This window comes from Osmia bicornis, chromosome 9 (genome assembly GCF_907164935.1).
Source record: "Osmia bicornis bicornis chromosome 9, iOsmBic2.1, whole genome shotgun sequence".
Taxonomy (NCBI): domain Eukaryota; kingdom Metazoa; phylum Arthropoda; class Insecta; order Hymenoptera; family Megachilidae; genus Osmia; species Osmia bicornis.
This window is the reverse complement of record NC_060224.1, coordinates 3,449,969-3,473,686: the sequence shown is the minus strand read 5'-3', so window position 1 is coordinate 3,473,686 and position 23,718 is coordinate 3,449,969. Positions and strand designations below refer to the sequence as shown.

Sequence of the window (23,718 nt, the reverse complement as noted above, 5' to 3'; positions counted from 1 at the left end):
TTAATTTATAAACGATAAGAAATTGAACGAATAAGTACCTTCTCTTTAAATCAATCACGATCATCTATTACAAATTGGTAACCAAGCATATTCAAAATCACAATTACCGTAAGGGTTGTAAATGCGATAAAAAATATGAAGCTAAGGAATACAAGGAAAATATATCCCGCTGTCCTAAGAACGAAACAAAAAGTGTATGTTATCCAATCCCAAATTTTTTTCAGTACCATTTTACTTATAACGATTTAGGAATTGCTGAAAAAAAGTTTGACAGTCGATATCTCGCATTCGATACGTTATTTTGATTAACGAATTGAAAGCAGAGGTAATTACAAAAAGATATAACGTATCAAATGAGAATTGTCAATTGTTATCTATACAACGAACGACAAACTTCAAATTTTTGTGTATATGTATATATGAAAATATTTTATTGCATTTTTGTTTATAAAAAATATTCTGTAAAAATTATGTACAAAATACATTATCTAGTTATATTTAACAATGATTGCGTATAAAAAATAGAATCATTATAATATTCATAGTAATTGTACAATTTTTACATTTTTTATTATAAATTTTCTTTCATACTTATACCACCACAAGGGATGAATTCCATTTCCGTTTCTGGCAGAGCTTCCACTGACTTCACATAATTTAATCGTTTATAATGGTAGAACGTTTCAATGTTTTTCTCATAGGATTTCGTGAATAGCCAGTCGATTTTTTCCGCAGCAAGGTAACAAGCGCCTAACGCTGCCGATGCTGTTAAACGAAGTAAACTCAATTCGTCCACTGTACCTGACTCGTGAATTTCGTCCACAAAGCCATCCTTCATGAATTCCCACGACTTCCAAACCGATCCTACGCAGACAACTTTCAGTCCTCCCTTAGCTAGCTTAAGATCCTGGAAAAAAATCAACAATTTAGTATCCAAACTTTTACTTCAATTTGCCAAGTGCAACAGGTCAATTTACAGGATGAGCTTTCCTTGAAAGAGCCACAATGTGTTTCGCAAGAAACTTCCCATTTTCTTGGAAAATATACAAACAAAGAGGATCTCTTTTTTCACAGCCGATTACAAGCTCTTTGGTGAAGTTGGCGAACATGCTTTTATCGAAATCTGTATATACGTGCGGCAACATATCCTTCATCAGTGGTGCATTAAAATAGCCCCTCATCGCAGGCCACACGTAGCTGACAGGTTTTGGGGCTGGATTCAGACCATCGACATCATCGAACACGTATTTACACGCGCGATGGGCGATCCAATAAGCTAGAAATTACCATGTCATTCGATTCAACTAATCAATTATATGATTTTTGTTGCTGCCGATCAATTTAACACCCACCGCTGCCTTCATCTCCCATCATATGTCCCCATCCACCGCATCCAACAGTTTTACCATCAGGAGTAGTCATTAAAGCGTTGCTACCTGTTCCGGCGATTAGAACAATTCCACCATCTGGTAAACCAGTCCTAAGGCTACCCAAAGTATCTGAACTGATTAAATAAGCTGTAGCAGCGTTTGGGTACGTTTTTTTCATGGTTTCTATGAGCAAACGATTCGTGTTCTCCTCCTCGCATCCACTTAGACTAAGACCCTGGTCAGGAAGAAAATTAATTACTGGAATAGATTCATTGAATTGAAATAACTAATATAATATTTACCAAACAATTTAAGGGAACTGTTTCAGGTATTTCCAAAGTTTGTTTTCCTTTCTCCACCATTGCATTGATTCTGGCGGCAGTCTCTTCCATTCCAAGGATCTGAATAAAAGTTTATTCAGATGAAAAAAAAATGAAAATACTTAACTGATATGTTCCATTAGGATATTACCCAGTGATTGGTGTTTGGTCCTTTGACCTCCGTCAGTGGTACTCCTTTACTATCGATAATGATAAGCGTGGAGTGCGTTCCACCGCTGAAAATGATTAAAAAATTTATTTTTTGATAGAATTTTCAACCGTTCGAAACCATCATTATTTTGATGGTATGAAATGATCACGAACAGATGAAATCATGTATAAAAGTTAAAAGCAGAAAGCATGTATAGCCTGTTAGAATCAATTAAGGTAATTATAGTTGAAGTAGATTATAAATTGCCTTCCTTTTGTACACGTTCAAACTAGATCGCAAAAGCGCGTCGAATCAAATTGCGCGCGCATGCGCACATAGCAAATTGGTTAGTTTTCGAGAAATATATACAACAGTTACTCTCTTTACGTATTTTCACATTAATATAAAAATAAATACAATATAATTTGTGCAGATTTATATATTTATTCTTCCCCCGATAACACGCTCGGGTGAAGTGAGTGCGGAATTAATTATAGCGTTAAAGGTTCAATGGTAAATCCACATCCGCTGATAACAAAGTGTAGGTTAGTATTTATCAGTACGTCTTTCCTGGAAATCTCTCTGTGCAAAGAAGTAAAAATTCTTTGTTGACGAAATAACAATTTTAATAAATGCCGATTATAAATGTACTTCCGCTAATTCTTTTCGTTTCAAGATAAGATATTCCGATAAGAAATATTACGCGTTACGTGAATTGTATGATTTTGATTATGATTTTTGGCGCTTTAATAAAATGAAATTTAACGATAAATATGAGTTAACTTTTAATTCCTCACCCCTCGATGCCGCCAATTCTGATCTGCTCGGCATATTGCGAAAGATCCACCTTCTCTCGAGGCATTTCCTCTTCGTCCCAATCAGAACCGTCGCGTCCCCGCTTCCTCAGCTCTCGACGAAGTTCTAATTCGTTAACGCGCTTCCTCTTCTTTCCCTTCCCTTTCTTTTTTCCTGCCATTTTTTAACAAGATGATTTCAAATTCGTTTCGGTTCTTGAGATGAAATTTGCCGCCTACAGGATATAGGAATTCAAGGATGGGATTGAAACAAGCAGGCATACAGTAAAACCTGGATAAATGCAACGAAAGAATGCTTGGATAAGTGCAACATCGCTATCCCCTCCACTTGGGGGGATCCCCCTAAGCCGAACCGAGCCGCTCGGCGAGGAAACCGTGTAATATGATCCGACCGTAATATCGATGTGACTAATACTAATTGAACGATAAAACTTTTTTATTTTTAACTTTTTCTTAATTAAACTTCTACTAACGCATTTGTGAGATTTTTCTGATTAAAATGACACCAAACACGATATAGTTTGAATTATATTTATAAACAATAGTAATCGAATAAACAACATAGAATTGACACCACAACTGAACATAAATGATATCGGCTGAATACAAAAGATGTGTACGGACACAGAGTCGGCATGTCGGCTAAATAGAAAACATGTGTACAGACGCAGAATCGACACCTCGCTTGGATAAATGCAACATTAAATACCCAGAATCGACACCTCGCTTGGATAAATGCAACATTAAATGCCCAGAATCGCCACCGTGCTTGGATAAATGAAACCTTTGAAACCAGAGCCAACACCGCGACTGGTTTTGATGTCGATCTCTGTTGCTTTTTGCCAACCTTTAACATCAATTTTAGCAAGTAATTATAATTGAAACTATATCGTGTTTGGTACCATTGTAATCAGAAAAATTTCACCGATGCGTTAGTAAAAGTTTCAGTAAAAAAAAGTCAAAAATAAAAAAGTTTTATACTTCAATTAGTATTAGTCACACCGATACGTTTCGGCTCTTTCCTTTGATCATCGGACCTCTCTCTTTCCACCACTGTCTGTCTCTTTCTACGTTCACGCTTGGCTGGTCGTCGTGTGTAATCCGAGATTCGACACCTCGCTTGGATAAATGCAACCACTGGGTCCCAATGTTGGTTGCATTTATCCAGGTTTTACTGTATCTGATTATGCCTAGTTTAAAACAGGACATTTACATTGGATAAATAATATATAAGATAATTTGTTAACAATAAAAATCTTAAATTTAAGGAAAATCTGATACTTCAAGTTTAAACTTAATTATTCAAGGATGCGGACAAAATGGTAACTGGTAACACATATACAACATGGCGTTCAAATTTTTCATTTCTATATCAACTTACTATAAACTTTCAACGATTCTTCGGCAGTGATTTAGCGAACATATGTCGACTAATTAGTTCACGTATCGCGTTGTATACGTGGAGAGCAAATCCACATGATCGAGTGCAAAAATTCTGGATAAATCATAGACTGATAGTTACGCAAGTTTGAACCGTTTCTGACTGTAACAAAAGAGCAACTTTACCGGGCGAACTTGCATTGGTCACTGTCGATTGCAGTCGTCACACCATTCACGCGTAACACAATTCTTATAAACGATTCAGTTCGACGAAGTTCCGTGAAATTTTCAGGTAAATGGTGGGGAACCAGCGACCTAGCGTCAAGCGACAAATGAGGAAGTTAAAGAGTTAACGCATTTACCTACCAATGATATTTTTCAAAAATAAAATCAAATAAACTTTAAAGGAAAGTATTTTACTAATTATTTATACGTAAAGTCTTGCAACGCCATATTTTATACTTTCAATCTGTATTAAAAGTCTGACGTATGATTATATTCGTAGCAAGATTTTAAATGACGCGGATTTACTAAACCAATCGCTAGAGCCGATAGGAGCGCCACCTGAACGGTACTTGGTACCGTTTCGGGTACTAAGTAATCGCAGAGACAAGCACTCGATGAACACTCTACATATAACTCCGTTAGATATCATAATTCGTGGTTGCGACACCGTGGGAGCCGCGCGGTGGCGACCGCACACTCTCGACTACGGCATCGCGCAGCGAGTTAACGAGTTGCATCGAAAACGCGAGACACAAGTGCCCATATGTATTTCGTTCGGTGCATCGCCGTCGGCCATTGTCTCTGACATGGAAGCCCATCAAAATGGCAGAGGTCGTGCAGATGTTTTTGTTCCTATATAAATCGAAGTACCGTCGGAAAGGGCAGTGCCGCGAGGTGGTACGCGATCAGTGCGGTGTAATTGCAGTGCCGTGGCCGATACTGTGGGCGGCGCTGATCTGTTGGGTGGTGCACGTAACAGCGGCAGCCTCCACCTCTTCGTCGTCGCTAACGACGAATACGACCTGCGACACGGACAGTTGCGTCAACGGTGACTGTGTCAATGGCACCTGCGTGTGCCACGAGGGTTGGCAGGGCTCGGTGTGCCAATTCTGCGCCGGAAAAGTCAGGTGAGCGAGAACGCGCAAGCAATCAAGCCTTGTCCGTGTGTCTCTGCCACTCTTCTACTTACTTCTTTACCGGGAATCCATCCGTATACGTATAAAACGACGGAGAGAAAGCCCGAGGAAATTCTGGTACGCGTCTATACGGTTAGACACGGTTAACTGTACATTTCTGTCTAGCGTGTGGAACGGTATATCGATGCTTTTCTAGGTCGACTGGATCGCTGGTAAGAGTTTCTCAGTGGAAGAAAGGGTCCGCTTCCGGAGGCGCGTAAATAAAACGGGAAAGCGTGAACGCGCGCTTACGCGCGGATTTCTCGGGATCTAATTGCGCTCCTGTGCGCGTCCGATGGACCATTGGAGGGGGTAACAGTTTCGGTCGTTGTTTGTCGCGGGCCCCCGGTTGACAGTGAAGAGTAATCGGGACACTGGGCGAATCCTAACGGGACAGTGACCGCGGAAATTGGTCGGGGTAGTTGTCTGGCTACTCGTTTCGTACCTACGAGCTGAGAGGGGGATTAGATTTTACGTCGTCGATCGATCGACGGGTTTAAACTTGACAGGGAAACTACGGTTTCCTGCCACTGTCAAGGGTGCTTCAACTTTGCTTTTCACCCGCGCTTTGAATCACTGTCGGCGCTAACGAACGCGCTCGTCTCTTGTTCACTTTGAAAATAATCGAATTATGGATCTATCCTTGTGCAATATTTATTCTAAACGCCGCGTAGGCATTAGTCGGCGTCTCCGCGTTGCTCGTTGAGCAATTGCGGTGAAATCTGACCGCGAACGTTCTGTTACGAACTGTCTCCGTCGTTTTGAAATTCGACTCTCTGCGCGAGATACGATCGAGAAACGTTCAGCGTCGGAATCGTCCCAGCGGTTGTTTAGCATTTCTGTTGAAACGACAGCTATGGATGCGTTTAATATACGTGTACTCGAAAAACCTCAAGTTATTCAGTCCAATTTTAACCGAGGTATTCTATTTTGTACAGCGTCTACTTACTTTTGCCTCTCACTGTACGGTTTCTTCTTTTCACGTATCAATTTATGCATATCCATGTACTATGCCCCTTTTTTATACAGACTTGCAGTTGCGACACAATATCTTGATTGGCGGTACTTGATATTTCCTACACTAGATAAGGAGAAAATGATTCATATGTAACAATGTTTCTCGAATTTTCCTAGACGTTAATCATTTGTGTTACTGTGAAAAGATAAAATTTAATAAATGTACGTGTATCCATTAAATTAATAAATTTAACGTACTCACTGTAATTTTTTGCGTTGACGAAGAAACATACCTGTAAATTAAATCCCGAAGATTCACCGCACAATTGTACCCAAGGAAAGTTTAGATTTGTCTAGCGGTACCTTCAAGATATTAATCAATCGACCTCCAAGAATCTTACAATCACGAGATTAATTTCAATCCAATAAAGATGCAGTTTTCAAAATTTCATCGTGTACTCCTGAATAATTGGGGCTGAAAATAAACGCGCCTCCGGGACCGCGTTAATGCGCGAGGTTACCAGCACGAAACGAAACAGCGAGAAGAAAGGGGGACGTTATTTGTGACGAAAAGATATCCGTGCACGTTCAAATGAATCATATGCATTTGCTTACTTGGTTCTGTGTCCGTCAGGGACTAACGAGATGGAAAGATTTCAGGATGCATCCCAGAAAAACGAGTCGCTGATATTTTTGTTTTTATATAAATTCATAATTTATCGATTTACAACCTGTTCTGGTCGATTAGAAGGTAAGGTAGAATCTACTCATCTGAGTGAAAAAAAATGCGATACAAAGAGGATTTTTTAAAATCCATGTTACACGATTAAATTATTCTCCCGGTAACGTTGCTCATCTGCAATGTAAACAAAATTCATTAGCTGTATACGATGGCCAGGAAACAGTGACACGAGAATGTTGGTTCGTTAGTCTATACCTACTTGTTCTAGTTTGAGCTGTGCTAATTATGAGACCAGAAACACCTGTATAACCGGCTCAGGTGTATTATTAAGCGGTTTAATAAACGATCAAATGGATTGCGAGATACGCCTAACTGGAGGGATTTTCTTCGAATGTGTTTTATCAGTTACCATTCCATTTCGCTTAATGCCATGTACTTGATGGTTTGCATGTTGCAGGTGATTTTCTGGTTTTTAGATGACCACACGATTGTTACATTACAAGCTGGTAATTGTCGAAAGGGTGATGTTTCATCGTTGTTGTACCAACCACCATTAGTCTGCTTATTAATTACCAATTATACCGCTTATCGTTCAGCGACGAATACTGTTTGCGCTCGTCTCCTCGTAGTTTGGTATCGTTTGAATAACCGAATCAATAACCAATGAACGCGTAAACCCATACTCTCGCACACCTTATCCCAGGATTAATTACAGTGATTCAGGGTTAATTACCGTTTCGGTTGAATTGAATCATTTTAATCCTGGATTAACGGACACTCATAAGTGCCTCTATAATCGCTAATAATGCCTTTAATGAATGTTACAAAATTTATGGAACGTCTTGCGAATGGTTTGCAAATACAGGCCACTCTTGTTCGACCAACGTTTTCATTACGTTCGCTTCGCTTTATTCCTGGTATTATGTAAACGTAAGAAAATCGACGTCCATCGATCCCTGAAAGTAGACAAATAAATTCTTGTCAAGTTAAACGACCCTTGGTTTGATGTAAAAGGGGAGAAAGTAAATGTAACTACAAAGAATGTTTATACGGAATACCCGTTTAACAGTTTCAATTTTCAATGGCATTGAATGTTCAAGAACGCAATTAAAATGCCGCGGACGTTTTTCTGGTAAACTTTTATTAAATGAAATTATTCCCACAATTAGTGGAACGACATTATCATCAGTTGCTTACTACTTGGCCGTTATCTACACGCGTGTACAGTCACGTGCAATCTAGTACTCGTGTTATTTGTCCATTTTCTTTATCTACAAAGATAGGAAGTTTGAGCTATGACTCTCAAAATGACGGGAGTCTCCTCTTCCTACGAAAGCACTTCCTTCCTCTCCTTTGTTTCCCTTCAAAGAATCTTTGTTGCTCTCATTGTTAACGGTTACTATGATCACTTTCAACAGTTCTACTTAGAGATCTATCCAACGTTGATACACTGCCACCATGTCTCCAGGACAAAGTAGTCTAGGGAAATTGGAAAGCGTTCTAAATGTCACCTGGTCCATAAAGTCGTTCCCTCTTCTGAAAGGTTTCGCTAGACGAGCACCTAGACTTTTCTACCAACACCCATCCTTCCTTCTGCTATATGCTTATCATTATAGAGCCATTCGATGCTCTATGACATATTTGGTACCCAAAAGTTTTGCTTAGCACAGTGAAACAGCACCACCTAAAAAAGAAATTATTTTAATCATACGTACAGATAAATAAAATCATTCTAGGTGGTTATTCTACCAGAACATATTACACGGATTTGTCACTCCGATACATAACTCTTGCATCATCATCCCTTATCCTATTAATAGAAAATTACAAGAGCTCCAGGGTCAGAAATGAAGAAAATTCCTACTTGTCCGTGATCGTCGCACGGTTATTCGATCGTCGGCGTTTAACGAGAAGCTACCGAGCAGCGTGGACAAAAACCGGCTTGGGAACCGGTAGAATTCAGCCGGGGATCATTTCGCGAAGCCGACGAGCGACGCGGTTCTCTTTAGAAGTCGACGCGCGAATTTCCACGCGAAAATTGCCGTACTTTTACGTCTTCCCGACGACGTTACTCTCGCCAGAGCGCAATCAGCGGCACCGTGCCGGTTTCCTCTGCTTGCTCGCTTTTATCCCTCTTCTATCCTATCATTGAATTATGAACAAACTGAAACTTTATATAATATTCCTCGAAGTAGAAATATTGCGGATCCGCCGGTGTTCGATCAAAACCATAAAATCGTCCGATTAAGGCCGGCCAACTAGGGGCGGGTTAATCGATCGGCTGCTTTTTTTCGTTGAATTTTGCACCAACCCGGCACGCGATCTTTGGTATTCTCTCTGTCTTCTCTACCTTTGGTTTAGCTCCACCGTGTAAATTGTTCAGGGACGTCTGATGTGTCTTGACTAGGTTCGTTGTACCGTCAGGAGTAATTAGATCCTGTGCTTCGAGCGGTGAACGACTTGCACTTCCTACTACAGGAATTTCGTTCAACGTTTTTCCGAACTCCTTGTTTCGTGATTTTCTTTGCCGTTCGTTCTTTCAACTTCTCTTTGATCATTGAATTTTCAAATTCTTAGTGGAACCTGAAATTGAAACTCAACGAGTATCATGGAAATTTTAAATTTCTAATTTTCAAATGGTAACAATAGAATGCTTGTCAAATGGAAAAGAACAATTGTTGCATGAATAATTGATATAGTATCAACAGTATTCTACAGATTGATTGCTTTATGCGAGCATGCGATGTTTCTAATATTTTCTCTACTATTTCTGGCACCAGTGGAAACACGTCGCTTGCAATAATTAATGGATCGCGTGTCCGAAGCACCGGCCAATATTTGAAATGACAGAAATACCGTGCGTTTATTGCCCCGATGTATTTTATGGTACTCACTATCGCGTGAATACGTATCATTTTCAGAACGACGGTAAACCCGTTCAAGTAGATTTTGTAATTAACCGGAACGGTTAATTAGTCGATAACAACGGGCTAGGCTAATATCCCGATAAAGGATCGCGCGAATAAACATGAATTATTTGCTCGATGATCAATTTATAAGCCAGAGTGTGGTATTCATACAGAGATTTAAGGAATTTGAATCAACTTATTGATCAGTGATTAACGTTAATACAAAACGTGATCATTAATTCTTTTACGAAGTAGGCAAAGATGACCTCTGGAAATCATCTGTATTAAATCCGGAAATTCAAAAAAGGATTGAACAGCTGTCCGGCAAACCTTCTCGAATAATGAAACGTCTTTTAAGTGTGCGTAACACGTAATCGTATTAACTGGTGTGCCACGTTTCACCAGCTCCATAGGTTACATCCTATTGTGCACCTGAATTCAATCGATTGACAACCACACAGTCAATTATCTGGCTATATAGACGCACTGATAAGCAGGTGAAGATTACGAGGGTGCATGAATTATCACAGTAGTGAAAATGATAAGATTCGGATTAAAATTCAGTTTTAAATTGATATACCGTAAGTGTTCTTTTGTAGTACTTTTATTTCATCGTATTAGGCTTTCTTGGTATGCAATAACCAGATAGATATTTTATCAAATAAAGTCTGTAACAGTGTAAAAGTAGAATGTATGAATGTAAGTAACAATGACTTAATAAATGATTTCCAAAATCTTTGTCAATCCTTACCCCAATATTTTAAGTTATTCTTGTACTATAAACTGCTCATCCTTTACTACAGGATGTCGCATACGGTTCCGGTTATATTCTGAGTTTCGTATATAAAAATCTCGAGGGTGCAAGTTGAAGAATCAAGCTGTATTTTCTCCTGAATCTCGAGAGCGCTTCAGAGACGGCGACGTTCCTCTTCTTTTTCTCTTTTCGAGTGCTTTCCTTTACGGTTTACGCCGATGCTCCATTGTAAATATCCATCCACTGCTCCGTTCTTTGCTCGTTGACCACATTCCCGCTTAATTTCCTTTGCTTAACCGGCGGCGTATTAACGTTGAAAATTGTTTTTACAGACAGTCGCATTTTGCTCGTCGACGACGAAGAAGTTTCATTACGAGTCTTTTGCACATCAGTCCATCTGCGCAGAAAATGAAAAATAATTGAATTAAATTCATAACGACACGGTTATCGGTGAGATTTTCCAACTAATAATAGAAACAAATGATTAATTATTGAAACAGAAATATAAAAATTGTGTGAAAATGTAACGTTTTAAATCAGCAGTAATGAAAGTGTTAATAACCGTAGTCCTTGCTCGCTTCCTCCATGGTTTGCATGGAAGAGAGCAAAAGTGAGGGTCGTCGAACCTCTTCGTCTCATGAGTCACGTAGTGCCTTCATTATTGAATATTATTTTAAGAAATATCACAGAGTTCTGTAGTTAAGTTTCTCCTGTTAATTTGAAGCCCTCTCTAGAGTAAAAATTTAATAAAAATTCTACTAAAATACCTCATGTTTTTCTTTGATTAAGAATCTTATATTTACCTGTATTCACATTCTATTTCGTTCTTCATTGTTTTATATACTAAAAATTTAGAAATAAAGCTTTCTAAGATTATCGCCTGGCTGTCTCATGATTATGTGAGCGTTCTTTCGCCCTGCGCACTTTTCAACAATACCAGCTCAGTATCCGTTTTCGACCACGGTTCTCCGCGCGTTTCCGTGATCCTGGCGCAAAAATGTTTCGCGCTGAAATATTAATGTCAGCCATCCTGTCCGCGACACGTGTTAGTGCCGTAAATCACCGATGAGAATTTACGCGCAACGAAGCTTGCTCGTTACATCGTCGCTGTACCCGGTTTCTCCCATGTCCTATGTGCTTTTTCCACCTTTATTTTTTCCATTGCATTATCGGTGCCAACGTATTGTTATTCCTCGAACGTCACTGTTCGACAATACGCATCCGTTTTCGACACGCAATCGTCCCTATAAATGCGTTTCCTCGATAATGGCACAGGTGTTTTTCATCGTTCGCTCGTATTTTTTTTCCAGCGTCAATACTCTAGCTGAACGGAGTGCTAGTTTCTGTTATTGTTGTTCAGACGTTAACCCTTTGAGGAGGATCAATTTAGGTTGCTGCGAAAGTTCGTAGTTATTTTCATTATACTTTAAGTTTCAAATTGATATACTGCAAGTGAAGTTTTGTAGTACTTTTATATGTCATGCAATCGTGTCAGACTGTCTATGTATCAATATCAACCATTTGATACATAGCAACTTAAGTAGATTCAGCGAATACTTTATGTTAAGCTGTTTAAATTAAACGAAGAATATTCTATGCATGCACGACACGCTTCTCGCGCGAAAGGGTTAGTTCACTTTGTAGACGCATCTTGATGTTGTATCGTTCAAACTCCAGGCTTTTGTGATTTAGATTGACGCTTATCTATCGCTCGTCTCCGCTCGATCGCTTTGGTCGCTCGTCTGTGTCCAGGCTTTATCGTTATCACGTCCACGAAACGCTTCCCTCTTGTTATCCGCATAGACACCGTCCTTGGCATCGGGCACCCCGGGAACGTCGAAATCGAGGGTCGAGTCGGCTCCTGCATTTACGTTAATGATATTAATAAAGATACAAGAAATGAAATTTCTAAGTAATTTTATAATTTCCTCCTATCATTTCTATAAACTTTACTTATCTTTCTGCGAGTTACTTTGAAATGAAAGAAGATAAAATATCTCATTGTTTTCACTTGTAAAGAGGTTTACAGTTTTTCCAATTTAAATGAGGCTATTGTGATTCAAATAAATGGAAAGCAATGCCAAGTATTGACGTGCACGAAAGATAAGCAAGGTAATTTTTACTGCATTCTTATTTCTTTTGTGCGCGTTTATCAACGTGCGTGATCTTGTATTGTCCCGGCTGATAACAACCGAGACATCGATACTGCACCGTGAGACCTTGAACATTGTGCAATCGACTATGATTTCTGGCTTTCGATGCAATTAGTCTTCGAGGCTAGGAATTTTAATAAGCGATGACACCGCGCCGTTGTTTATTGCTAAGTCATTTCAAGTATTCGCTATTATTTTAAGAAAATTTAAATCACAGCCGAGCGTAGCTTGGAAAGAAAATAAGATAGAAAAAGAAAAGTAAGGAGGAGACAAATCTCGTGGCCTTGCTTTTGAAAGCTACCGTTATTCTATTACAAGGATATTAATTTACATTAATTTTCATAGATTAAAAATACCTTATTTTTAAGATAAGTATTATCTTTGAGTATTAATGGATCAAATAGCTTTTGACGTCGTTTTTCCTAATCTTTTAACGCTGTAAATTTGCAAAATTAATATCGAAATCCTTCATAAAATTTTAATCGATCAATGAGTTCACGCTCGTCAGCTTTTCTGTCGGACTTGTAATTATCGTGAAAACATGGAACTGGATTTGTCGAGTGTTTGACAAATACTCTATCGACGCTTAGCAGTTTCGTCGACGATCAATCATTATCAGTGATCCGCTGGTTCAGGTGTACGAGAATTGATAGAGTTTCTTTGTCTCGTTACAGACTGACGGATCCAACAGGAAACATCCACGACGGTATCGGCAACTACACGGCGGACGTGAAGTGTTCCTGGCTGATCGAGAGCAGCCCGAATTCCACTATACGGATGCACGTGGAGCAGTTCGCGACAGAATGCGGCTGGGATCATCTGTACATCTACGACGGTGACAGCGTCGAGGCACCGTTGCTCGCCGTATTTTCTGGCTTGATGCAGAAGGGTGGCTATCACATGCGCCAGCCGGAAGTGATCGCTCGGTCCGGAAGCGCTTTGCTACACTTCTACTCGGATGTCGCTTACAACATGAGCGGTTTCAATATCACTTACAAGATCAACGCCTGTCCGAGCAGGTAAACGATCTGTGTGTTTTACATTTCTGGTTATGCCCCTGGAAATACGATGCATTTATATAAACAACAATTTGATTTTACAACGGTAATGAAATTATTACAATTGCTTTGATGATCTACCTCCTGTGTCTCTGGTAAATGATATTATTCTTCTATTATTGAAGTTTAAATTGCTTTTAGCCCTGCTCGTTAAGTAGTTTTTCTGAGTAATAAATCATTCTTTTTTTATAGCTTCTGAGATATTTAATCTTCCCTTGTTATTCATAAAGACTCGTGTTAATTGTATTCGAGTTATGTACACTGTACTCGTTAAACAGTTCTGTGAATCATACGACCGTCAAAATATTAATACCGGTAGTGGTCGTGAGCAGCATAAAAGCATCTCCGAACATGTGTCAGCTTATGTTGAAATATAATATATAATTTGACTACCGGCTAATCTCTTAAACAAACTCGAGTAAATATTTGGAGCTGAAACGTGATGCGATTAAGCAACTGCGATATTTCATCTGCAGCATTCATTAATATACATACATCTCGCGCTCCAGATTTGTTTTGGATGAACTTTGACATATCGTCGACCGCGAACGGATCAAAGAATAATCGGCTTTTTATCCGATTAGAACGTGTCCGTTGATCCCATTCGCGCCATATTATCTTGCAATTAATCTTCGTTTTATCCAGTTGACATCCATGCGTTAGGAAAGGGAAACGAATGTTCTGTCGCTGATAACCTGTTGTCCCTGGTCAGGAATGCACTCTCAAGATCAGCCATTCGTTCCTACAATTGCAATCCATTCCGACGATTTTTGTCGAATTTCTTCCCCTGCTGGCATTTGCTGAAAGATTAAATAAACATTTATTCTGCCCCTGTGCAAATATGATAAGCGTGTATTTATGTATCCTACGATTAGACGAGCTGATAGCGTGGCGTGCTCCTTAAAGATTTGTTCAGCCTATCTCCCTTCCGTGTGTACATGCTTTCTGGTCCGCAGGTATTCGTTTATCGACTGTTCCGGCCATGGTGTTTGCATCGACGGTGTGTGTACGTGCGACGCCACGTGGACAGGCGAGGCATGTGAGATTCAAGTTTGCCCGAACAATTGTTCCCACAGCAACGGACAAGGCGAGTGTAACCGCGAGAGCCATCACTGTGACTGCGTTCACGGTTTCAAGGGTAAGCGTCGAGAAGCTTACAAACTTTCTACCTTACTTACCTGTCTGTAGATCTTGCGGTAGAGCTTCCAGTTGTTACAGTTGTTTGTAATAGACCTGTACTTGTCCAGGTTCAGACTGCAGCCAAAGAAGTGACAGTGGATTCTGGGAGAGCGTGTCGTATACAGACTTCTCACCGGAAGGTTCGGCAAGTCATTGCTCCATCGTTTGGAAGGATTCATTGTACGTGGTCGGCGGTGAGAGCTTCCATCGAGCCAAGATGATCTATGTTTACGATTACAACGGGAACGTTTGGGAAACACCTCACGTGGAGGGAAAGGTTCCTCTTCCTCGTTATGCTCACTCGTGCGTTCTATTCGGTGACAAGATATTCATGTACGGCGGAGTTCTGCAAAATTCCACGGTTACCAACGAGATTTGGGCGTTCGACGTGTCGGCGAAGGTGTGGGAGAACGTTACCGTGCACGACAACTGCCATAACAGCAAAACCATGTGCGGTCCTCTAAAGGTGACTGATTATTATTATTTCCAGAGTTTATCATACCATTGCTACTCAATTGTATCTCGTTTAACGTATAAATTTACACAGGTAGCCGGACACACTGCAACTTTAGTGCAGAGCCACGGAAGAAAGGAGAAAATGGTGGTGATATTCGGTTATTCCCCTCAGTACGGTTACTTGAACGTAGTACAGGAATACTTCTTGGGTACTCGTGAGTGGCAGATCGTGGACACGATTGGCTTCCCCGTGAAAGGTGGTTACGGTCATACTTCCGCTTACGATCCTCTGACCAATCTGATCTACGTGTACGGTGGTTACGTGTCCGAGTCGCAGAGCACGCAAGTGTTGACGAACAGACTGTATTCTTATCATCCGAATCATCACGAATGGACGTTACTCACATCTGCACCATCCGCACGGTTCTTCCACACGGCGGTCTTTGTCTCTGGTGGATTGATGATCGTTTTCGGTGGTAATATGCATAACGACACGCAGCATTCGGATGGAACCAGATGTTATTCCGCGGATACCATAGCGTACGATGTTACCTGCGACTCCTGGCACCAGTTTTCTATGCCCATTGAGATGACTGACCTGCCCAGGTACGGGCACAGCGCGACTGTGTTCGAGAAGTCGATGTACATCTACGGTGGATTCGATGGTCAGCTGTTGTCCGATATGTTTAGGTACATCTTCTTTACAATTTCGTTCGGTAGCTAAAAATAAATATGAAAAATTGTATTGCTTTTTATAATATATCAGGTATACACCCGGAAACTGCGAACATTTGACGAGTCAGTTCGATTGTTTAATCGCAAGGATAGGCGTGAAATGTGTATGGGACAAGCGGGAGAATAGATGCATACAAATCGGCAAGATACCGAGACACGTGCTACTCAATGACGACATGCACGACGGGGTTTACATGAGATGCCTGGACGACACGCCACCGCGAGGAATGACGTCTCACAAAGAATTGTGCAAACTGCTCACGGACTGCGTGGCATGCGTGCAAACCTCCTACAATTGCGTATGGTGTGGAAAAAGTTGCTCGCACGAGATATGCCGTGACAACGCGAACGCACCTTTCACCAAGACGTTCATCCATTTAGAGCAGTGCGACGCGCATACCGGGATCGAGTGTTTGCAATTGCACACGTGCCATGCATGTTCCAGTAATCCTCGGTGCATCTGGTCCTGGTCTAATGGACCTGACCGGTGCAAACCATATTCGAAAGCTCGCGAAGTAAGTACGCGAACGAAAATTGAATAATCGAACAGCCGTGTACGAGAATCATATTAAACGATGAATATTTATAGCAGGTGACTATCCTGAACGGGACTATCCAGGCACAAAGACTGTCCATAGATTCTTGCCGCAGTCCGTGCGTCGAGTATACCTCTTGCAAAAATTGTACAGAATCGGATTGCATTTGGTGTCAAAACGTGAAGAAGTGCGTGGATAAGAACGCGTATCCAGCAAGCTTCCCTTATGGACAGTGTCGGGAATGGACGACGAGCGATGCGAAATGCCGTGCCACGGAAACTGGAAAGGAATGGTGTACCTTTTACTCATCTTGCTCTGATTGCCGCTCGGATCCTGGATGCGGATGGTGCGACGATGGTTCAGGAACCGGAAAAGGACTGTGCTTGCCAGGTGGAGCCCGTGGTCCGAGCAGTAGAAGCTTGGACACTTGCCCATTCGAACGATGGTACTTTACCAAATGTCCTAGTAAGTGAATCGTTGCATAGAATTTCTTGTTCAGCATTTGTGTAGGATGTTTACAACGTGTTATGCAAGACGCGTACGTACTGATGGTACCTGGATTATAATTTTAGCTTGCCAATGCAACGGCCACAGTAAGTGTCTTCCAAACAGCAGCGTATGTATTCAGCCGTGTGGGAATTTGACTTATGGGCCTCACTGCGATAAATGCATTCCTGGCTATTATGGGACTCCTCTAAACGGAGCAACTTGCCAACGTAAATTCAATACACACCATCTATCTATAATTAGTTGATATTGAATTATTAGTTAAATTATGTTCCTGTTGTTGCAGCCTGCTTCTGTAATAACCAAGGAACGCAATGCACCAGTGAAACCGGAAAATGTTTCTGTACAACGAAAGGAATTATAGGAGACCATTGTGAACGATGCGACGTAACTAGTCTCTACCATGGAGATCCTACGAATAAAGGCTCATGTTTTTGTAAGTTTTTTCTTCCAGAAGGATTAATTTTCTTTTTTAAGTGTTCGCATTGAATTAAAAATTATTTTACAGATGATCTGGCGATCGATTACCAATTCACGTTCAATTTAAGTAAAAAAGAGGATCGTCAGTACAGAGCAATTAATTTTAAGAATTCTCCGCCAAAGCCAGATATCGACGCCGAGTTTTCCATTACCTGTTCCGTTCTCGCAAAAATGAATATCACCGTTAAGAAGGCGAATACACCGGAGATTCCTCTTCTTCGTGGTGTTAATTGCACGACCAGCATGTACAAGCATCGTTTCGATAAGGATGGTTATGGTTTGGGTAGCGAGGACAACACTACTTTAACCACGTTTTACGTATACGTGTACGACTTTCAGCCACCGGTATGGATTCAAATCTCCTTCTCCCAGTATTCCAAACTTAACCTGCAGCAGTTCTTCATAACATTTTGCACGTGAGTATTTGAAACTTGATGACAATTTCAATTGAAAATGTAGAAATTATTAGTTGATCTTTTTTTGTTTCCGTCGCGTGTAGTAGATCAATTATAAAGATTCAAGTGATATAATCGATAGAATAGTTTGTTAGTTTTTCTCCAAAATTTTTCTACGCTTTTGTGTTGTCCTAAGCCTCAGGCAGTACTTACTTGTAAACTAGAGATTACATGCCACCACCCAGGTGCTTCCTCGCTCTATTATTGGTGGCTGCTGTCCTCTGGAAGATTAAGCAAAAATATGACATGTACAGAAGAAGACAGAGACTCTTTGTAGAAATGGAGCAAATGGCAAATAGGGCGTTTAGCCAAGTTTTAGTGGAAATCGAAAGGCGAGACGTCGATAATTCGGATTCGGAACGTAGTGAAACCGAGTTAACTAATTGCCGCAAAAAGAAAAAGGTTAGTATAGTATTTTCTGATATTAAGATTATTAATATTATTCAAATATCATATACTTCGAAGCGTAACCTTACTTTAATTATCGCTGTCACTTTATAGTAGTCGTTCGATCGAAATAATAATTATTTAAATTACAATGATTATCAATATTATTATTGGTTTATTAATTATGATTATAGTTTATTAATTTTTATTCGAAATTGAAATAAATATATTAATTAAAAATGTCAGCCATATTGGATTTCGTTATGGTCGTACCCCGTTCGATTTCAAAACTCGATCGTTCATTCGATACTAGTATCGCAGCAAAATCGTTTCCGGGCGGGGGCTCATTCGAGAGTGACGCGTGAAAGGTACGGAGACGCGGTCGCGGTCGGGAGTGTAAATCGTGTAATTAGTGTAAATTCAGTGAATTATTGTGCAATATTTTGACGAATATTTCCAGGATGCCCCTAGTCCGATCGCATTGGAGCCCTGTTGCGGTAACAGAGCAGCGGTCTTGTCGTTGCTAGTCAGACTGCCTACTGGCGGTGAACCATACACGCCGGCTGGTCAAAGTGCCGGTTTAGCAGTAGCGTCTGCTTTAGTTACACTGGGTAGTCCTCGAAGGCCTTCTCAGGAATTGACGACGAAGGAGACGAAGAAAACACGAAAATCTGCCAGTCAGCATCCAGACTCCACTTGCATTTAGCGATAAGAAACTCGAAAGTAGAGACATGTAAATGTATACTACGCCGTGGGTGACTATGAGCCTTAGACACGTTTCTGTGATCTTGCCTACGCGATTGGGCAGGACTGTTACGGTTAAAGAAAAAAAAATCTTCGAACTCGGATCGAGTGAAGTGCGGTGATGATTATTTTCGCGGCGAATTTTTCGTTTCGTTACGTTTCGTTTCCGTCGTAATCGGTCGGTAATAACGTTTCGACTTCCGGGACGCTGTCCGTATTTCGAGAAGAATCGCATCCGTCATACTCGTAAGCGTCAGCTAACAAAGGAAACAACGGATTCCATTCGCTCAGCCGTTGGTGTATGGTAAGTAACGTTAACTTGTTTGGCTGACTTGAAAGTTTTTATCTGACGATTCCTTTCGTTTCTACGTGACAATGTACAATGTTGTATATAGATCTGTTGGGCGGGTTTTTTTTTCTTACGTTTTTGTCGTGGTCAAACGAGACGATGGTCCGTCCCACGATCATTGAAATATTTTCGAAAGAATGATAAATAATAGTGTTTTTTTTTTTGCGGCTATAATCCATCGTCGTGTTTCTTTATTTTACGCGGCATAAATGGTTATTCGACGTAGGAGCTGCCCTCTACAGAGTAGGGAAACAAAAACGCGGGAAAATTCGATTTGCCAGTTGCAGTTCGAGGATGCTTTCCGTTCCCTCTTTTTTGTAAAGTCGTGTAAATAAGTGTGTGCCGTATTTCCAAAGTGAACGTGGGTATCATGACGCAGACGAGAACAAAAAAAAAAAAATTGTACAGATTTGAAACGAAATAATTGAAGAGCGAGTGACAAGGAATATATCGATTTTTGTGTATTCGTCTCTAGTAAGGTGTAAAAATTCATTCAATTCTAAATTAAGGGAAATGAATAGAGGCAACAATTGTCTTTATAACATTGATCGTGTGATCTTCGTATTCCATGTTTACATTGTGCCAAAGCATTTTTCATATTGGTATTATAAGAAAAAAGAAAATCAGAATATCAAATTTTCATTAGAATAAAATGTTCCATTTCGAAGAGTTCCCCCAGAAAAAGAAATATAGAAACATTATTTTTGTCTCTATTCATGTCCAAAAGAAATTAAAGATTCGTTGCACGATCGAAAAATCAATTTCGGGAGACATTCATCATTTTTCTAGAATAAAGTTGATCGTCCGTATTTTCGATCGTGCAGCGACGTGTAATTTTAATATATAATAAACATAGAAAAAAAATGAAGGATGTGGACGTTGCAATAAAGCTGTTGTAATAATCGTGATAATTCTTCGATCGACGATACGTTTTTCGTTCTCGTTACTAAATGGCGGTGCTGGTTGTTTTCGCGTGTTCAAAACAAAAATTCTCAGATCAACAATGTTTTTAATCGAAGAAAATTAATGGCATGTGTCGCATGGATGTGGTTACACTATTTTCCATTGATTTTTCATCCACAGATTTTTATTCGCCTGTCTTCTTCCTTTGTGAAATTTCCCCTAATCTCATGTTTTTATTTACTGTTTTTAACACGAAGGTATTCCATAAAAAATAAGCGAAAGTCATTTCATATTTTATTGAAAAGAAATTTCTTACAATGACCACCAGCACTTGCAAGGGAATACGAACAGAATTTTATGTCCAAGCATCGTCTATTTTATATTTTAAGTAATTTTTAGCATGAGAGGAACTGTTTGTTATACTGTTCAAATGTAATTAGAGGATTTCTTGTTTAGAGAATGAAACAAATATCAGAAATGAAAGAAGTAGCATACATTTCTTGATCGTTTTATAATTTCTATCTTATGTACTTTCTCTAATTACTTTGATCAATGTACAATACTCCAGTATAATGAAAGCGTGTTGCTCTAGTTTATTAAGGCTTTGTTCACAGAATGTAAAGACGACGACAGGTGTCTTCTCTTTTTTTAATCATTTGTACAGCACGGATGGAGTGCAATGCATTTTGTTTTACCATGTAATACTCATCGAATTTCTTTCATTCTCTTTATTTGTGTATGAAGACTCTGTTGCGAGGATGCAACCAGGGACAAGCGTAATCTCGACGCTTTAAAGTTACCTTTACCACTCAGCCACTCGCTCTGTCATCATAAAGAGAAGAATGTATTATTTATTCTTATCACCTGGCTGTGTAGTGGTTGCATTCGCATAGAGCGTGGTGTACATTTTATTACCTTAAAGATAATTTAATTTTTTTGTATACAACTGTTTTTTATTTGTTCGTTTGTTTTTTTTTTTATTGGAACAACATGAGCATCTCTTCTGCCCGTTTCGAGACGCGATATTGTTCTTCGTGGGAGAATTTCGTTGTAAATAGACGAGTAAATGTTATGTTATTTAAAAGAAAATAGGAGTATCGGATATTGCTCAACTTTGAGTAGAATTTTTCATTGATTTAGATTTTCTTAGTTGGACTTACAATTAGTTCGATCAAACGGGAATGCATTTACCGAGGAAAGGATCGAGTTCTTCTTCTAATCAGGACGATTATTGAACCGCCACTAGTATTCGTACCTGTTCCTTTTTATTTTCTATCCATTCCTCATTTGTCGAACGTCTTGACACTGCCAAGTTTCATCTCTCCCTGCCTGGTTTCTACGATCTGTCTTCGAATCCAAACGAAACCACCGATCATTTTTTAATCCCTCGTCGACTGATTTATACAAAATCCTCGAACGGTGGATAGTCGCAATTTCCATTTAATTCTGAACCCCTCTTCGATTCTTCCAATGTAACATCAAGATCCTTCGTTGAAAAATTGGAACGTTTAATTTTAGAAACATATCCTTCGATACATTTCCTGAGTCTGGGTTACAAATTGACCCGGCATCCGTCGTTCGATGATTAACCATGCTCCTTAGATTCGTCCAAAGAATTAAGAGACACAGATAGATGTTCACTGTCCAACGATTCTAGCAACAGTCATAGTTTCTAGATCCCAGATCTTTAGATTCTTAAGCACGATCAATTAACACACCGTGTTTCTTCTGATTGGGGAATAGAGAAGGAGGAGACATCGCCTCTGTGGAAAATTAGGACGCGTATTGATCCTTGCCAAAGGAACTCTTTAGTGAAACAGGTCGGAGCTGATGTTCGTCGTCCAAGAATTCAGTTCTCAGAGAAATTCTAATATGTCCGTGGTTTGAATTGAAGGGTGGCGAAAGTTGGCTGGTAGATAAGGTCTTCATGAGCTGCACGAGGGTGGGTAGAACGTTAAATTTTATTTTGGGAATTTACAGTATCTTTGTTTAGATTTTCTGTAGGACTCGGTGCAATTATGAAAAATTATGAGAAATTTAAAATTTTCTTTGCTACGTTTTTAATGGCAGTATGTTGAAATTTTAAAAAAGTTTTAACTTTTTAAAAGTTATTGGTTTTCTTCTTTTAACTTCCAATTAATTATTGATCACGAAAGTGTTAATAAACGCGATTGTTGATCCAATTGTACAAAAGAAATTCGAATTCGTTATAGTTTCTTTGTTCAGCTTAAGGAGAATACAGGATTTTATTCTTACTCGCAGGTCAGCTTTACACGAGCCAGGAATATACGTTTAAGAAATACTTAATGTAATTTGTAAGTAGGTAGGTATATATTACGATACGGTGTAGCTTGCAACAATTTTTCTAGGACGCGATTGAAAATATTTAATTTTATTCGAGCGTAAAGGTAAGGGAATTCTTTGATAAAACACGTGAAAGTGTAACATTATTGAAAGAGTGAAAGTATATTAAATCATTTTTAGTTTAAAAATTTGAGGACGATGTTATCGTGGCCAAAAATGTCACTGTAAAAATAGCATTTTACAATTTGTAGTTTTATTTCCAAAATTGGATAGATATTCGATTTCCAGAATGCCTTTAAACAGGGGATTACTTTATTGTAATTAGCAAAGGAAGGGGTAAATTAAACGCTGCTCGATAATTAGCAAACAATATTTTCCTTGTTTAAAAAAAAAATTAATCTTAGAAAACTGCACGTGTTGCTTCAAATTAGATTTCTCTCCTTCTTTGTTTCATTCCAAAATGAGTTCGAACCACGTTGTTCTTTCTTTAGAAAATTATCATTGAACGATGATGTCGTGTGTTCCTTGCGGGGGTTGATCTTTGTTTCGAGATAAAAGAGGATGAATTTTTCGAAAAAAAATGTATCGACGAGAATTCGGCTCAATCTCTACTCTTGAAAGACTGGCAAATGGCATTTTTCCAGGGGAATTCGAAAGAAATGACAGAGATGGATGACGGTGAATTAATTTAGATAGTAACGAATGAATCCGTGTGCATGGGTGAACCGGGTGTGAAAGGGAGGGAGAGATAATTTCAAATTATGCTCGTATTTTTGTGCTAGAAGTTTAACGACGACGAAAACAAAAACACCGAAGAAAAAATGACAAAAATATGGGAGTTGTAGATTATTAGCATGAGCGTGGCGAGCGTGAATAGCAGAGCGGAACAAAATGTATTGTATTATATTAAATGAGACAGATATTGTTTAAATAAAATTGATATACATAAAGTT

General features: G+C 39.5%; 2 protein-coding genes and 3 long non-coding RNA genes across 10 annotated transcripts; 2 read left to right on the top strand and 3 right to left on the bottom strand.

Annotated features, from left to right (window-relative positions):
• Positions 1–483: 483 nt before the first annotated feature.
• Positions 484–4,253, bottom strand: LOC114872086 (N-acetyl-D-glucosamine kinase). 2 transcript variants are annotated; one of them, XM_029178864.2, is made up of 7 exons: positions 4,038–4,253; positions 2,639–2,810; positions 1,842–1,926; positions 1,673–1,771; positions 1,353–1,605; positions 978–1,276; positions 484–907 (listed from the first exon to the last, which is right to left on the bottom strand). In XM_029178864.2, the coding sequence occupies exons 2-7, from the start codon at positions 2,701–2,703 to the stop codon at positions 572–574; spliced, it is 1,137 nt and encodes a 378-aa protein (XP_029034697.2). In that variant the 5' UTR covers positions 2,704–2,810; positions 4,038–4,253; the 3' UTR covers positions 484–571. The 2 variants fall into 2 exon arrangements, with proteins under 2 accessions (XP_029034697.2, XP_029034696.2); XM_029178863.2 differs by lacking the exon at positions 4,038–4,253 and having other exon boundaries at positions 2,639–2,817.
• Positions 4,254–4,409: 156 nt separating this feature from the next.
• On the top strand, positions 4,410–23,718 carry LOC114872079 (attractin). 2 transcript variants are annotated; one of them, XM_029178852.2, is made up of 12 exons: positions 4,410–5,169; positions 13,347–13,691; positions 14,687–14,868; positions 14,978–15,375; positions 15,457–16,055; positions 16,132–16,615; positions 16,690–17,101; positions 17,209–17,352; positions 17,430–17,579; positions 17,652–18,039; positions 18,243–18,480; positions 18,926–23,718. In XM_029178852.2, the coding sequence occupies exons 1-12, from the start codon at positions 4,865–4,867 to the stop codon at positions 19,169–19,171; spliced, it is 3,891 nt and encodes a 1,296-aa protein (XP_029034685.1). In that variant the 5' UTR covers positions 4,410–4,864; the 3' UTR covers positions 19,172–23,718. The 2 variants fall into 2 exon arrangements, with proteins under 2 accessions (XP_029034685.1, XP_029034686.1); XM_029178853.2 differs by lacking the exon at positions 18,926–23,718 and having other exon boundaries at positions 18,215–18,257.
• Positions 5,177–6,441, top strand: LOC114872089. Its single transcript, XR_003788704.2, has 2 exons — positions 5,177–5,295; positions 5,375–6,441. It is a non-coding gene; the product is annotated as an uncharacterized LOC114872089 (long non-coding RNA).
• LOC114872090 lies at positions 6,468–10,843 on the bottom strand. 4 transcript variants are annotated; one of them, XR_006829669.1, is made up of 5 exons: positions 10,517–10,843; positions 9,207–10,433; positions 7,116–8,540; positions 6,790–7,030; positions 6,468–6,665 (listed from the first exon to the last, which is right to left on the bottom strand). It is a non-coding gene; the product is annotated as an uncharacterized LOC114872090 (long non-coding RNA). The 4 variants fall into 4 exon arrangements; XR_006829670.1 differs by having other exon boundaries at positions 6,468–7,030; positions 7,116–7,812; positions 8,054–8,540; XR_003788705.2 differs by having other exon boundaries at positions 6,468–7,030; positions 9,207–9,439; positions 10,346–10,433.
• LOC114872091 lies at positions 13,643–14,691 on the bottom strand. The gene is made up of 4 exons (XR_003788709.1): positions 14,600–14,691; positions 14,226–14,530; positions 13,812–14,162; positions 13,643–13,729 (listed from the first exon to the last, which is right to left on the bottom strand). It is a non-coding gene; the product is annotated as an uncharacterized LOC114872091 (long non-coding RNA).